Raw genomic sequence first — 17,276 nt, forward strand, 5'->3', positions numbered from 1 at the left:
CTATGCTTTCGAACACTTCAAGAAGTAAATATCCACATGGATACTGGAGTTCATGTAAAAAAACTTGAGCAGGGTGGGCGGACAAAGATTCAGTGCTTCTGATACCAGCAGCTGAGAAAGAGTCTAGCACCAGCTTAGGAACTGCAGCTTGATCAGCTGGGAAAATGATAATACAGAACATGGGATGGGCATTGAAAGGTCCAAGAAAGGGATCAGCTTTGTCTGAAAATGTCAAATCTTTTCTGACTGATCAGTTCAACGCAGGTACGTATAAGAACTGGGCACAAAGCCAATGTCATGCACGTTGCAAAAGTCATGAAAACCTTGAAAAATATTAATGGTCAGTTTGTTTTCCTTCACGCAGAAGGGCGGACTGCAAAACAAATTTCAAGTTTTTTAGTAGGCTTGCGGCTGCTCAGATAAGGCATCAAGCAGGCCAATGTTACCATGGTGTGGACGTAGATGCCAGTGAAGAAGACTTTCGTACTTGGGAAAGTTCAGAGAACGAAGAAAGACTTCGCAAATCAGTTTATGCTGAAATAGACACTTCCCATCCAATCATATTTGGTGATAGCAATGTTTGTACTCTAATTACACAGGGCAAAGGTAAATCGAAACGCATAAGTGAATTGAAAGATCTGTGTGAAAACTTTGGATTGAAAGTTGAAGGACCCGAATCACGCAAAGACAGTTTCATCAAAGTACCGAACAGTCTTGTTGGTCAATGTAAATGTACTTGTACCAACAAAGGTGGCTCCGAAGACGAGACATAATCATCATATCGTAAGCCCTTTTCACTTTGCAGAAAACCAACAATGTAACTAAATATTACAACAAATTGAAAAGTGTTTATGACGATTAGCAAGGTCCAAAATACAAAAGGCTTATAATTAACAGAGTACAGTGTATTATCAAAAGTAACTGTTTTTTATATTTTTTTCCCAATGTAAATGAGTCAGAAATATAAAAACGTATAACAGGTCAAACTGATTTATTTATGTCAAATGTCTCAAAAGTGTTATAGATCAGAAGTTTGAAATGCTATTACAACTGCAACTGTTTCTGATATCGTCATAGCGTCTATACCATTGCATGCATTCACTGACTTGTGAATGTGATAGTAGAATAGGTTCTCCCTTGAGTAAAAAAAAACCACTAATATTTATAATGTACATTTGTCATTACAATAATTTGTTAACTTAAAAAATGGCCCTGAACGTTTTTCTTGAACATACAATTAAATTGCTTAACATATTTTGTTGTTGCTGTACAGGGTGGCCCAATCTTAAGCTAATATTATTAATAAAAACAAATAAAGATTGTTTTTCTCATGATAAAGTCTAACGCTCACAGACTCGCTTTGACCCTTAACATATGGCGTCAGCATAAATATTAAGAAGGGCGTATTGTGCACAATTAGATAAACCACAAGGTTGGGAGGGTTAAAACCCCCTATCAAGGAATGGAATGTTCCAAATTTGTTAAAATGTATTTTTTTGTCAAAGAACAATGATGCTTTGTATCTATTTAGTTATTAGAACTCAAAAGTGTCAATAAAAAGGAAGCGGTAACTCAATTTAAACTGGAAAACACGATTTGTTGCTTCCAAATAAGGGTAAATATGACCCATATACAAAATTCCATACCTCAACAATTTTGAAAAAACCCAAATGTTCAACTTAATATCCTTCAAGTACACAACATAACCTCTTACAAATGTGAGTTTCAATGTTGAACTAGCCTGAATAAAGAAAGTACATTGAATTCAAATTTCAGTAATTTCGGAAGTTTTGCGTAATTTTAAAAACGTAATTTTGATGCCATTTTTAAAATTCACTAGCAAAATTCCCGAACCAAACAAGCAAATTCACGAAATGCTATGTTATTATATATAAAACACTACAGACATGACCCAAAAATTGTAAAAATCGGTTGGGTTTAGAGCACTTTTCTGGTAAGATAGAATTTAGGGTAATTTCAGTAAAAAACACTATTTTCTTTGCATTGGAGGTGTCCAAATTCAGGGGGTCTCACCCAAGCTAACAGAGGGGTGCCATGAATTTTTTAACATTGCCAATGGGGAACCATTCACCCCCCTTGATGATCCCCAAAATATAATTGAAATTCGCCGACCTTCATCTTTCAACTTTTTCAACAGCCTGCATGAACCTTAAAAAATCTTAAAGCATTTCTTCATTCCTATTGGTCGAGAGCAACGGCCGGGACAGTTGTGCAACATCTTGCGATAAGCGCACAGCATTCCCTTATAAGGAGTTGTTACCCAATCGGGCCGAGGGCCTTACTGAGGGGTGTTGTGTTGAAAGAAATCATTGAACAATTATAATTTTTTGCATTTATTTTACTTTTTGACCAAAAGTGTTGATGTTTTTTGACCGAAAAGGTATTTATGAATGGGAATCAAAGTGTGTTGTGAATCGGTTTTCAACTAGCGGTTTAAACCCGCCGAGGCCTGGTTCTTGATAATTTACCTCGACTTCGTCTCGGTAAAATTATAAAGAACCAGGCCTCGTTGGGATTAAACCACTAGTTGAAAACCTCTTCACCACACATTGATTCCCTTAGTAAACATTTTTTAAGAACACAGTGTACAAGAAGCGACAGTACTAATTGGAAATCTTAATTGTGATTGTGCAACTTACCCCAAATTTATCTCCCTTATTCAGCAAGTATGATTGTCCTGCAAGGGTTTCGGTTACTGTTGAAAAAAAGAAGAGTAAAAAATGTTGTTATTTGTTAGACCTTGCAAACTTTCTGCAAACCACATACATACACTGGATGACGTCCCCCCAAGGTCATACTTAGTTAAAACGTAGCTCCACGTACCTTGCAGGACTAAATACTTTGATGCGCTTCGATATAGTTCTATGCATTATATTATTCGAAAAGATTCAAAACATGTCAACCTTTCCCCTACATAGCCCTGCAAAAATGGCCTCTCCTGGCCAAACCAGAGGAGGCGTACTATATTTGTTAATTTGCCTGAAATAAATAAATAATAATAATAATAAATTCTAAAATAGCACATTTCACAATAACCGTCTCAACGCCCTTTATATAAGTGCCCTGGTGCCGAGTTCCCAAAGAGTTAAGATTGATCTTAAAGGCAGTGAACACTAGTAGTAATTACTCAAAATAATTATCGGCATAAAACCACACTTGGTAACGAGTAATGGGGACAGGTTGATAGTATAAAACATTGTGAGAAACGGCTCCCTCTAACTGACGTAGTTTTCAAGAAAGAAGTAATTTTCCACCTCAAGTTTAGAATTTAGAAATCAAGCATCTGAAAGCACACAACTTTGTGTGACAAGGGTGTCTTTTCTTTCATAGTTATCTCGCAACTCCGATGACCAATCGAGCTCAAATTTTCACAGGTTTGTTATTTAATGCATATGTTGAGATACACCAAGTGAGAAGAATGGATTTTGACAATTACTAATAGTGTCCACTGCCTTTAACTGCCAATCAAGCACAGTTGCTAAGTAAAGTGTGTTGTGACAATACAAATCACTATGGTAATTTTTTACTAATTATTTGTCTTGCTAGGAATTGTATTGCTTTGTGAAATCAGCCCCCTGATGGTCATTGGGCCGATAACATTCCTTTAATATTTCTCAGCTCCCTGGGGAATATACAACCTGGGCAACTGTAGGGCTTCAAAGGTGTTTTCATACACAGTATCAACCTCTACCCTCACAGGTACCCATTTACACCCCTGGGTGAAGAGGAGCAATTATGGTAAAGTATCTTACTCAAGGACACAAGTATCACAACTGGGATTCGAACCCACACTCTGATGTTTCAACCATCAGAGCTAGAATTTGTTGTTCTTTTCCACTCGTCCGTAACACCCTGTGGCATGTCATGGCCGAGTGGTTAAGAGCAGCTGATTAAAGCTCTGGTGTTTGATCAGCAGAGTGTGGGTTTGAATCCTGGTCGTGACACTTGCTACGCAAAATTGGGTAGGTAGTGCTTTCTGCTCTACCGGCCAGACTTCGGACTGATGATACCCAAGCCTACGTCCGTATGGACTGTAAAAGGGGTAACCCTGTTTCAGCCCTAGGAGTAGGTGGCAACGGCCTCTGGACAAAATAATTGTAGCCCACACCTTGAAGTGGCCTTCAGGCCTTGTGTGTCTGGCGACTTGCATAACAAATTAAAAAAAAAAAAACCAGTGAGAGTAAATCCAAACTTACAACTTCCAGAGAGAACGATGTACAACCCCTCAGCCTCCTGGCCCTCCTTGATGACGACACGATTAGGGCCATATCTACAAATTCAAAAAATGAAGACAAATTAATTTAGGGTCGTTCAGAATTTAGGCCATACAGGCTGTTAACTGTATCTTCTCATCCAGTTTCGAACCCAATGGGTCTAAGAGAACTCTGCGTACTGTTAAAGGGAAGGCACACATTGGGTAATTGTCAAAGACCAGTCTTCTCATTAGGTTTATACCAACATAAGCATAAAATAACAAGCCTGTGAAAGTTTGAGCTAAATTGATCATCGAAGGTGCGAGCAAATGATGGGAGAAATAACACCCTTGTTGGACGAATTTGTGTGCTTTCAGATAGGAATAAAAGACTTCCAGCTAGAAGTCTTTCATTATTTTAGTCAAAATCTATGCTACTTCAGATGGAGCCGTTTCTCACAATGTTTTATACTATCAACAGCTCTCCAATGCTCGTTACCAAGTCAGTTTTTTAAAGTGAATATTTGTTTTGAGTAATTACCAAACGTGTACCTTCCATTTAACAAAGTAAATGCTAGAGATATCAATTCTGAAAGTTCTCCACAAAAACGTCAGTCACATTTTTAATAATAAGCGACCAATCATTGCATTGTGCATGGCCATTTTGAAATTTACGAGGTATGAAATTTTTTATGTAGCAAACCTTTTTACCTGGTATGATTTTAAAGTTTGCGCAGGATACCTCGGGAGCAAACTTTGAGCACTGCCCGATCTTTGTTGTTCATCCACAAACTGATTCTCACACTTGTTGTGAAATTATGCAGTTTGAAGAGAATTTACGTCTAGAGTTAAAAGTTCGAAATAGGGTTCTGCTAGATCTTAACTTCTGTCTGAAGGGTTACCTTTGTCTAAAACGTTGGGAAGAATGACAAAAACCAGGTCTGCTCACGCACTGTAAGTTCAGAATTCAATATCTGATGCATAAAGTCCTTGTCATAGAGTAATCTTTTAAGGGCAGTGGACACTATTGATAATTACTAAAAATAAATATTAGCATAAAACCTTACTTAACCTTGACGAGTAATGGGGATAGGTTGATACATGTAGTATAAATCATTGTGAGAAATGTCTCCCTCTGTAGTAACAGAAATTTCGAGAAAGAAGTAATTTTACATGAATTTGATCTTGAGATCTCAGATTTAGATTTGAGGTATCAAAATCAAGCATCTAAAAGCACACAACTTCATGTGATAATGGTGTTTTTTTTCTTTCATTATTATCTCGCAACTTCTACGACCGATTAAGCTAAAATTTTCACAGGTTTGTTATTTTATGCATATGTTGAGCTACACCAAGTGAGGAGACTGGTCTTTGACATTTAATACCAAAAGTGTCCATTATCTTTAAAGTTTAGCTTTTTGATCCAAAATGGTACACATTTTTTTCATTCCTTATTTTTGCAAAATAAAAACAGAGTCTTAAAGAAAGTTAAGGAAAAGGGATAAGGACTAATTACTTACTCATCATACCAGGCGTATTCACACATTTTCTTCTGAACTTCAGGAGGGTACTTGGCAAATTCCTCAACATGCTGCATACTTCTCACAATCTGTCATTAGAAATCATAATAATATGAATAATTAAAACTTATAAAGCGCCATCTATCTTGAAGACTTAACATATTCCGAGGCACATTAAAAAAACCTAGAGAGAGTAATAACAAAAAGATTACATCAATAAAACTGTAAGTAAAAGCCTTTCTCGATCTATACAGTACAACAAAAAGAACAAAGGGAGATCGGAGGATGAATTCCAGTTCCATTTGACCCACCAAAGTCAGATAAGTCTTGTAGCAGGAAATTATGGCATTATGTTTATCACACATTCTCCTATCTTTAATAGCCCACCATAAATAGGGTTTGCATGTAATTCACATTCAAGTTTCCCTCTGTACTATAGAATAGTGTGAACAAAAACAACTCTTTCCCTCGAACCCGCGGTTGTTTCATACACAGCGCTGGAAATCGACCAACGCTGGGAACGATCAAGGTGGTGTACACCGGTGTACATCATTTTTCATGTTACCCGGCCCGTCGAGCCATGAAACATGCGTTTATGTTGCGCGTCACATGATTGGTTCTCGACCAATCAAACTTCAAAGTTTGTTACCGAGGTATAACCATTTTCTTTGTACACTTTTAGGGGGAGGGGGGGATTATTAAAAAAGTGTACTTTTTGTTTGCTTGTGAAAATGTTGAAAATTGTGAATGGTCTGTAAGTGTGAACAGTTTAAGAGAGATTGAAGCCAGATGGCACACAGACCACAGACTTTTAACTTACAAAAATAATAAATCAGTTCTAAATTACAAAATGGTATTTGGGCAACAAACTTGTCTGGAGGGCCAGCAACGTTAATTTCCTGCACAGGCCTATAGGCTTCATTTTCGAAATAGGCAAGGGCACCTAGGCATTTTCTACTAAGTAAAAAGGGCACCCTTTGGATGAGAAAATTGTTAATTTCTACTGGATCATTTCAAGGGGGCATGGAGGCAATTGCCTTTGTTGCCTCCATGAAGTATCAGCTAGGGGTATACAATATACAATACAATACAATGGGTTTTCATATAGCTATTTCTAGACCACAGCGCTTTAAACGAACAATAGCAATGCAGATAATACAACAAATGAATAATAAAGCAATAAACAGACACTAAGGAAAAAGATGTTTTTTAAGTGCTTTCTTGAAAATAGGCAGTGAAATTGAGGTGCGTATTGTGATGGGAAGATGGTTCCACAGTCCTGGAGCGGCTAAGGAAAATGATTTAGATGCAGCGGATTGAAGAGATTTGCTGCTCGGTTTATTTTCAGCAAGACGGGTTTTGTCTGATGCTGAGCGAAGCCCAGCCCTAGTTTGAATGTGAAAAGAAAAACAAGATGAAAGGTATGCTGGTGCAAGTCCATTTAAGCATTTATACACATGCACCAATATTTTGAATTGAATGCGCTCTTTCACCGGGAGCCAATGTAGCTTTTTGAGAAAAGGAGTTGCATGATCATGTTTAGAAAAGTGGTGCTACATGTTGTTCTGTTGCTGTCAGCTAATAATAACAACTGCATTTCTATAGCGCCTTAACACCTCCAAAAAAGCAAGTCTCTAAGTGCTCAAAGGAAAAAAAGAATAACTATATGTCAGTGAATTGAACTGAAATATTTTGAGAAGGTTCTTAAAACTTGAGATAGTGGTAGCTTGTTTGATGTGTAGAGGGAGATTGTATTTTTTAGCAATTTTATTTAATTTTGACTCTGTATTATGCAATACGTTCCCTTTCCTTTCGATTCAACACAATACTTTTAGGGCAGTAATCACAACTATCTTGTCCTGTATATAATTTGGTTTGCGGTAACACCATGTGTGTATCTACTTGCCAGGTAGAGTTTGTTCTTAGAGAACCCTCTTTCTTTATTTTACTGCGAAGTAGATTTATCAGATATTCGGGAGACTTCTCAGTTGTGCAAAGAACTTTACTGCTTTTTAGCTATTACCCGGGCGGAACATAGAAAATTGGCTAGGACTATTACTACTTTAGCTTATAGGATCGTAATTAACTGCACTATCGCTGAGTCAGTTCTTGGATTGGTCTCAACATTTCAACTAGCTTGCTCTAGTCATCGGCAGTCTTCATTGACGCAAACCAAATATATATTGATACCTCACCATGCACTGCCTCAAATCCTATATCTTTTCCTGGAAACTGGATTTGAGTTTTTTTGTTTACTTACATTTTCTATTTGTTCCTTGGTCCTTTCCTCTTCTGGTAGCATTAGAAGTTCCTTGATCTTCTTGGGAATTCCTTCCTGTCAAGTGTCAACACATAAATATGTCATTTATGTAAATAACCGTTTCCTTAAAGGCACTGGACACTATTGGCAATTACTCAAAATAATTATAAGCATAAAGACTTACTTGGTAATGAGCAATGGAGAGCTGTTGATAGCAAAAAACATTGTGAGAAACGGCTCCCTCTGAAGTGACATAGATTTTGAGAAAGAGGGAATTTCTCACTCACCTCAAGCCTTTTATTAGGCATCTGTTAAGCACACAAAATTGTACAACAAGTGTGTTTTTCTTTCATTATTCTCTTGCAACTTTGATGACCAATTGAGCTCAAATTTAAAAGTTGGTTATTTCATGCAAATGTTGGGATACACCAAAGTAGATTACTGCTCAGATAATTAAGGTGTCCAGTGCCTTTAATTGTGTAAAAGAATTCAATTCTGCAGCTTGTCGCACCAGACTCGAGCTGGCACAAAAAGTAGCTAAGCGCAAATGAATTTTGCTTACCAGAATAAGGTTCTGGACAAACTACCATGTCTCGTGTACAATATGTTGCTGGTATCCTGCTCATTTCTGCTTAGCAGAAAGTTGTTGAAGAACAGTTTCTGCTTAGTAAACACAGCTCTATGAAAATTAACCCACACTTGGTCTTTATCATAATTTATAATTCAAATTGTTATTTTCAGAGCCCTACCTCAGAATCTTCAATAAGCACATTTAATCAAAGAACTTAGAAATCAAATCTTTGCTTTAAATTATTTTGTTATGACAAATCGGAAAAACAAAAATACTCATGGCAACTTGTAATTTAGTTTTTGCTTTTAAAACAATATAACAAATTGGTTAAATATTTTGTAAACCATAGTAAAATCTGGGACAAGGGTGTTTGTTTGATCTCTTACATTTTTTTTCACCTCTTTTCGTAAATATACGCCCGAATGTTAAACCACTAAAAGCTGATTTACACATGAACACGCGACGGTCGAGAGGGCAAATAAATTAACGAGTGATGAGGAAGCTGACTCCTCATTGACCAAAGGCTTTTCACCCCGCGCGACACAAACAAGTGACTGCATTAGTTTTGTGATCGGAGGTGGGCACAAACTATTGATTTTTTGCAAGTGACCGGAAGCTGAGGTCAAGTTTAATTCTTGGTTTTTCATCATTTAATAGTTGAATTAATTTTACTATATGTTTTGTTAGTAAATTACATTTCCAACAAAAAATACGTTAAAGGCAGTGGACACTATTAGTAATTGTCAAAGACCAGTCTTCTCAGTTGGTGTATCTCATCATATGCAAAAAAAACAACAAACCTGTGAAAATTTGAGCTCAATTGGTTGTTGAAGTTGCGAGATATTAATGAAAGAAAAAAACACCCTTGTCACACGAAGTTGTTTGCTTTCAGATGCTTGATTTCGAGACCTCAAAATCTAAGTCTGAGGCCTCAAAAGAAAATTTGTGGAAATTTACTTTTTTCTCGAAAACTTTGTTACTTCAGAGGGAGCTATTTTTCCAATGTTTTATACTATCAACAGCTTTCCATTGCTCGTTACCAAGTCAGTTTTCATGCTAACAATTAGCAGTTAAATGAAAATGGACCCCTGTCTTCAACATCATTATACAGTAATATTTTACTATAATTATCAGAGCCATACTTCAAAATCTTCAAAACGTCATTTTAAATTAAATTGGAATGAATTCACTTACCCCTCTCTTTGAAAAGCGCTGATATTCGGAGGCATCGAACGTCATATCAGGGTAGGCTGAGCTGATGATCCCGCGGGGTAACGTCCCATCGTTACCGGTCCGTTTCGCTTCGTTCTCTGCCTCTGCCATTATCGTCTGGACTACTTCCAAGAGGCTGCCTTTCAGAGCGTTCTCTGAAGCTGACCTTTAGGTTGGAGAAACAAAATAAAGTAAGTTAATTAGTAAATTATAATGAATTTATTTTGTGCATGCATTAGCGTAGAATTTAATCAACGAGGTGAAATTTGTAAATTAATAGTACATTATAATGAATGTGGAAGTGTTTGCAGCCGAGCGGTTAACAGCACCGAACTCAAACTGTGGTGTTTCTGATCAGCAGAGTGTGGGTTTGAATCCCCAGCCGTGACACTTGTGTCCTTAAGCAAGACACCTAACCGATGCTTCGTCTTTCGGATGGGATGTAAAGCCGTTGGTCCCATGTGTTATGTGACGCATGTAAAAGAACCCAGTGCACTTATCAAAAAGAGAAGGGGTTCGCCCCAGTGTTCCTGGCTGTGGCTGCTGTATGCGCGCGCCGAAGCACCTTGTAAACCCTTATACGTATGTAAGGTGCTAAATAATTGGGTCTCAGAATTCATCACTGCAATAACCTATCTTTCTGAAAGTTTGTATATATACTCTGCGATACCTGCACTATATAAGACTTCAATATTATTATTATTAAATCTGGACTACTCCATTTTGTCCTGTCTCTTAAAAATAATTGACAATAAACAAAAGTTGATTCAAAATCTTGTACACCTCACACTGTAATAACAAACTTCCAAAGACAGGGATGGCCTCATCGATACATAAATCTTGTCTGCCTCAACAAGGCCTTAAGAAACGGATGGGGAACTATTACTTTGGAAATGACCCCGCAAAGCGTTCAACAAGTATCAATATTGGACTCCAATTATGTAAAATTATGGAGTGGATGGGAAACTATTTAGAGGCTGCAATTATGGATTGGTATGTTGTTTAAAACTGCTTCATTTTAAACACAATTCCACCACTCAATCTACTTTCATGCTCTTAAATCATCAAGACAGTCCACTCTCCAGTTGTGCTGAAGTCAAGGTAATCATAATTAAACTTCAACACGCCACCAAAAAACAAAAAAAAGTTGGTCTTGACTGCTGACCATGATGACCAACTCAAGTGTGATGGTGCCATGTCGGATTCTAATTCCGACATTGTGTTTTCAATACTGCAACAAGAGCTTAAAAAACGAGGTCTGGTATTCAAAATAACCTTTACACATTAATTGGCAATCAGCAATCTCTTCTTTAAAGAACGACAACAATTGAAGACAAACACCCAGAGCTTGATAAATCAGTCGTTTTCACCTCTCAAGCTGTTGATGACATGCAGATCAAGAACACAGCATTACCAACTTACTAACCTCAAAGAAACAACTTCTGGAGTCAACTAGAGGAGTCAACTCTACAACTGGAGAGATACTCAAGAAGCTTCAACTTAAGATTTGAAGGCATTCCTAAGCTTGAACATGAAACCCTAAGGAAACAACTTCTGTCTGAACTGGAGTCAATGAGATATAAAATCCTTCAACTAGAGGAGTCAACCCTACATCTGGAGAGATACTCAAGAAGCTTCAACTTAAGATTAGGAGGCATTCCTAAGCTTGAACATGAAACCCCAAGGAAACAACTTCTGAACTGGAGTCAATGAGAAGTAAAACACTTCAACTAGAGGAATCAACTGTACAACTGGAGAGATACTCAAGAAGCTTCAACTTAAGATTATGAGGCATTCCTAAGCTTGAACATGAAACCTCAAGGAAACAACTTCTGAACTGGAGTCAATGAGATGTAAAATCCTTCAACGAGAGGAGTCAACTCTACATCATCTGGAGAGCTACTCAAGAAGCTTCAACTTAAGATTCAGAGGCATTCCTAAGCTTGAACATGAAACCCCAAGGAAACAACTTCTGAACTGGAGTCAATGAGATATAAAATCCTTCAACTAGCGGTGTCAAATCTAACATCTGGAGAGCTACTCAAGAAGCTTCAACTTAAGATTTGGAGGCATTCCCGAGGTTGAACATGAAACCCCATTCTACCCTTACGACAAAATAAAGGAAATTTTTGCCGAATGTGATCTCCAACCAGAGATAGTCTATTTTCGATACTCCGACAAGAGCTTTGAGAAATCTGGTATTCAAAATAAACTTGACACAGTAATGAGCAACAGCAATCTCTTCTTTCAAGAATGGCAACAATTGAAGACAAACACCTGGAGCTTGAGAAATATGTCGTTTCCATCTCCCAAGCTGTTGATGACGTGCAGAACGAAAACATAGCATTATCAACTAACCTATAAAAGAAACAACTTCTGAACTGGAGTCAATGAGAAGCAAAATCCTTCAACTAGAGGAGTCAACTCTACAAATGGAGAGATACTCAAGAAGCTTCAACTTAAGATTCAGCATGACACCCCATTCTATCCATGACAAAATAAAGGAAATTAAAGCTAATAAATGTGATCTTCAACCACAGTAAGAAAGAGCTCATCGATCTGGACACATCCCGAATACACCCGCTGACAAGCCTCGGCACATCTTGGTCAAGTTCTTATATCACCCTGAATGTTAAGCAGTCATGGAATTAGGCAAAGAAGCCCTTGTGAAACTCTTCTGTAATTACTGACGGGGACCTTTCCACCTTACCAACCAAAGGAAATTCCAAGTTCCCCATCACTGAAGATCTTTAAATCAGGAAAGAAGGTGTTCTTAAGCAGTTACAACAACTTAATTGCAACAAAGCTGGAGGACCAGACCCTATTCATGATTGGTCAGATTGTTTAAACAGGAGCAGCCAATCAAACTGTTGCTGTTGGACTTGAGCAAGGCGTCTATAAAGTGCCACATCAGAGGCTAGCACTCAAACTTCACCACTACGGAATCCAAGGAAATACACTGAGGTAGATTCAAGCCAGTCCTTAATAATCGGGAACAGTATGTTGGTATCAACGGAGCTCACTCTAGATGTCATCAGTAAAATCAGGTGTACCAGCCCTATGGATTCCACACACAGCAAAAAACATCTACTCACTTGAATCGGTTCAACACCAGGCATTCAGATACAAATGTGGAGTCTACGACCGCACTTCCAGTATCACACCTCTCCTAACACAACTCGGTTTGGACCAATTAACATCGATGTTATGAAATCGCACGGGACCCTCAGTTGCAGCGCTCGTGTGAATGGGCCTTTGGCTTCTAATCTTTTGACTGGAAAAAAACCCAAAGCACTTAAAACCCTCTTTGGTTCTTATGCAACTGTGTTACATAGTCGGTCCACACTTCCAAGCATTTTCCAAAGCATCCTAACCCCTAATATGAGTAACTATCCATGAAAAGGAGGAAAAAAGGAAAACCGGGCAAAAACAAGAGGAAAAGATAACATTCATACTTTTGTACACAGAAAGTGAAGGAAAAAAAGAGGAAAATCAAAACCCCAAAAGAGGAAAATCAGCTGAAAAGACGAAGTCTCACATGCCTGTTACCAATATCCAACTCTATAGGAGGCAAAACTTGTATATTTTGTTCCCGTATTTCGCCCGCGCTTAAGTTGTAACTGATACATGTATTGTCAGCAAGTGCTGACAGCGGCCCTCCTCTGACATTCAGTGGGAGACTTTTGAGTTGCAGGCATAACGGGACTTTATGGATGTCGTTGAGGCTCTGAGCATGCACGCACATGCTCAGTATTGCGTAGGTCTGAGCATGGGCACTACTGGCAAGAACTGTGAAAAAGGGACCGACGAAAAATCTCCCATTTTTATTGGATGTCGTTGACTTACCTCATGTAGCTGATGCATGCCATACACAACCATCTTACAGCATTGGCTTTTAATTTGAATCTGTCATAGGGCTGAAAGGAAGAAAAGGAGAAAACACTTACGTCATGCTATGTTCATAAATTATTAAAAACCACAAGAGAAACTGACTTGGTACATTTTAAATTTACTAGAGTGTCAATATTGTTGTTTGACGGTGCTAGTCAGAAGACATGCCCATACAACCATTAAAGGAACACGTTGCCTTGGATCGGTCGAGTTGGTCTTTGAAAAGCATTTGTATTTGTTTGTTATGAAATGCACATGGGTGGAGAGATGTTGTAAAAGTAGAATACAATGATCCACACAACCATGCCTCAAAATTGTGCAGTTTTCCTTTTACCTCGTCGACTAACACCGTCAGCCATTTATGGGAGTCAACTTTTTGACTCCCATAAATGGCCAACCGTGTTAGTTCGCAAAGGAAAAGGAAAACCACGCAATTTCGAGGCAAAGTTGTGTGGATCATTGTATTCTACTTTTAAAACATCTTTCTAACCAATGCATTTTATAACAAACGGTTACAAACGCTTTTTATAGACCAACTCGTCCGATCCAAGGCAGTGGTTCCTTTAACTGCCGTGTACGAGGATCACATCAAAATTGCAAGTCGATACAACCTGGGAAGCGGCAACCACGGGATCACCTTAAAGGGATGCAATTTTATTTCAGATAATCAAATAATGTCAAGCAAAAATTTACTAGAGTGAACCCCAGACTTGCCCTTAAAGGCAGTGGACACTATTGGTAATTACTCAAAATAATTATCATCATAAAACCTTTCTTTGATTACGAGTAATGGGGCGAGGTTGATAGTATAAAACATTGTGAGAAACAGCTCCCTCTGAAGTGACAAAGTTTTCGAGCAAGAAGTAATTTTCCACGAATTTGATTTCAAGACCTCAAGTTTAGAACTTGAGGTCTCGAAATCAACCATCTAAACGCACACATTTTCGTGTGACAAGGGTGTTTTTTTTCTTTCATTATTATCTCGCAAGTTCGATGACCGATTGAGCTCAAATTTTCACAGGTTTGTTATTTTATGCATATGTTGAGATACACCAACTGTGAAGGCTAGTCTTTGACAATTACCAATAGTGTCCACTGCTTTTAAGATTTAGCTGTTGGAACATCCCCTCAATGACTTCAGACTTGCCCTCAGTGACTTTAGACTTGTCTGCAATGACTTCAGACAAGTGCTCACTGAATTCAGACTTACACTCAGTGACATATGACTTCAGACTAGTGCTCACTGAATTCAGACTTACACTCAGTGACATACTTTCCCTAAATGACTTCAGACTAATTATGCTCACTGAATTCAGACTTGCCCCACATTACTTCAGACTTGCCCTCAATGACTTTAGACTGCCCTAAATGACTTCAGACTACCGGTAGTGCTCACTGAATTCAGACTTACACTCAATGACTTCAGACTTTCCCTAAACGACTTCAGACTAATGCTCACTGAATTCAGACTTGCCCCACATTACTTCAGACTTGCCCTCAATGACTTCAGACTGCCCTAAATGACTTCAGACTAGTGCTCACTGAATTCAGACTTGTCCTAGTGACTTCAGACTTGCACCTCAATGACTTCAGACTTGCCCAAAAGGACTTCAGACTTGCCCCACATTACTTCAGACTTGCCCTCAATGACCTAAGACTTTCCCTAAACGACTTCAGACTAATGCTCAATGACTTCAGACTGCCCTAAATGACTTCAGACTTGCCATCAATGACTTCAGACTTGCCATCAATAACTTCAGACTTGCCATCAATAACTTCAGACTTGCCCCACATGACTTCAGACTTGCCATCAATGACTTCAAACTTGCCCTAAATGAGTGCAGACTAATGCTCACTAAATTCAAACTTGCCCTCAAGGACTTCACACTTGCCCTCAAGGACTTCAGACTGGAGATTGCACTGTTTAATTCTTTTCAACTTTTGATATATGATGAAAGGGGCCACATGTATCTAAAAACTTGTCAAGCTTTTACTTTCATAACTCTAGGCTTGATGTGGATATTATGACACAAAATGTCAACTTTCCCATTGACCAGTGGTCCGCAGTACAGGCTTGCCTGCCAAAAAAATCAAAAGAATGCATGTAGGTCACACTTATTGTAAACAAAGGTCACCTGGTCTAGAATTCATGAGGAACAAGACAACTGCTCACAGTATTTAATTTTAACTTCGAAGCATGATTTGGTTGAAATTTTACGTGCACTCTAGTCTTGCATTTATTCGCCCTGGCATTAAAATTAAAAGGTAAGAAGTTTTAACATTAATTTTTTTAACCATTACTTTTTTTTCCAGATTTGCAGACAAAACTTCAGAAAAACTGCCATGCCCAAATGTAACTGTTTTTTTTTTATGTTTGGCACCTTGTTTTTTTAATAGCTTAATCTTCACAAAATATAACAAAGACAAATTTCAGTATCCTCCTACAACACATATTTGTTTTAAAATATATTAGTGTAGTTTTAACTCAAATGAGATATACATTTTGACTAAAGACACCGGACACCTTTGGTAATTGTCAAAGACCAGTCAAATAACAAATAAACTGTGAAAATATGAAGTCAATTAACTGGTCGATGTCGTCGAAGTTGCCGAAGTGGCGAGATAATATGGAAGAAAAAACACCCTTGTCACGTGCTGTTGTGTGCTTTCAGATGCTCGATTTTGGGACCTCAAAATCAAGAGGTCTCAAAATCAAATTGGTTGATTATTACTTCTTTCTCAAAAACTTTGTTACTTCAGACATGATCATGATGGGAGCCACTTCTCAGAGCTCACATTATACTTTATCAACAGCTCTCAAAAATGGAGACTCCATTGCTTGTTCTTAGTTTTGCCAAGTCAGTTTTATGCAAACAATTGCTTTGAGTAATTACCACTGCCTTTTACAATTAGTGAAAAGGTGGTGGCGAGATACGAAAATCTTCCATTGTCTATCTCTTGGACACTATTGGTTATTACTTAAAATAATTATTAGCGTAAAACCTTTCTTGGTGACGAGTAATGGGGACAGGTTGATGGTATTAAACATTGTGGGAAGTGCCATAGTTTTCGAGAAAGAAGAAGTAATTTTCCATGAATTTGATTTCAAGACCTCCCCATAGAACTTGAGGTCTCGAAATCAACCATCTCAACGCACACAACTTCGTGTAACAAGTGTGTTTTTTTTCTTTCATTATTATCTCGCAAGTTCGATGACCGATTGAGCTCACATTTTCACAGGTTTGCTATTTTGTTCATTGAATTGAATTGAATTGAATTGAATTGAATTTTATGCATATGTTGAGATACAGCAACTGTGAAGGCTAGTCTTTGACAATTACCAATAGTGCCCACTGCCTTTAATGCCTTGCCATGGTACCGGATTGTGATACTTTCTCACACAACAAAACAAGAGCCAGCAGCAGTGACGGGGAGGCCTACATTTACATACATAATTCATACAGTACAGCACCCCACACGAACTTCATTTGCTGCATGCATGTCCGATTGTTTGGTCAACAAAAACTACTTTCTTTAGAACTTACTTTGTCTCATAAATATTATATTCAAGTCGCAAAACATAAAAGGGTCCCTACACGCACTCTTAGT

At 38.0% G+C, this 17,276-nt stretch overlaps 1 protein-coding gene across 11 annotated transcripts in view; it reads right to left on the reverse strand.

Moving 5' to 3' along the window:
• LOC139936757 (cyclic nucleotide-binding domain-containing protein 2-like) overlaps positions 1–17,276 on the reverse strand; it is a 174,895-nt gene that overhangs the window by 53,708 nt on the left and 103,911 nt on the right. For all 11 annotated transcript variants that reach the window (XR_011786014.1, XR_011786012.1, XR_011786013.1 and 8 more), the window contains 6 exons: positions 13,623–13,693; positions 9,759–9,942; positions 7,994–8,068; positions 5,734–5,822; positions 4,218–4,291; positions 2,661–2,716 (listed from right to left, as the gene is read on the reverse strand). Coding sequence is in view for 8 of the 11 variants with exons in the window: in XM_071931674.1 (XP_071787775.1) it covers positions 2,661–2,716; positions 4,218–4,291; positions 5,734–5,822; positions 7,994–8,068; positions 9,759–9,942; positions 13,623–13,693 (549 nt within the window). In the remaining 3 variants the exon portion in view is untranslated. The remainder of the gene's footprint in view (positions 1–2,660; positions 2,717–4,217; positions 4,292–5,733; positions 5,823–7,993; positions 8,069–9,758; positions 9,943–13,622; positions 13,694–17,276) is intronic.

This window comes from Asterias amurensis, chromosome 4 (assembly GCF_032118995.1).
Source record: "Asterias amurensis chromosome 4, ASM3211899v1".
Lineage (NCBI taxonomy): Eukaryota > Metazoa > Echinodermata > Asteroidea > Forcipulatida > Asteriidae > Asterias > Asterias amurensis.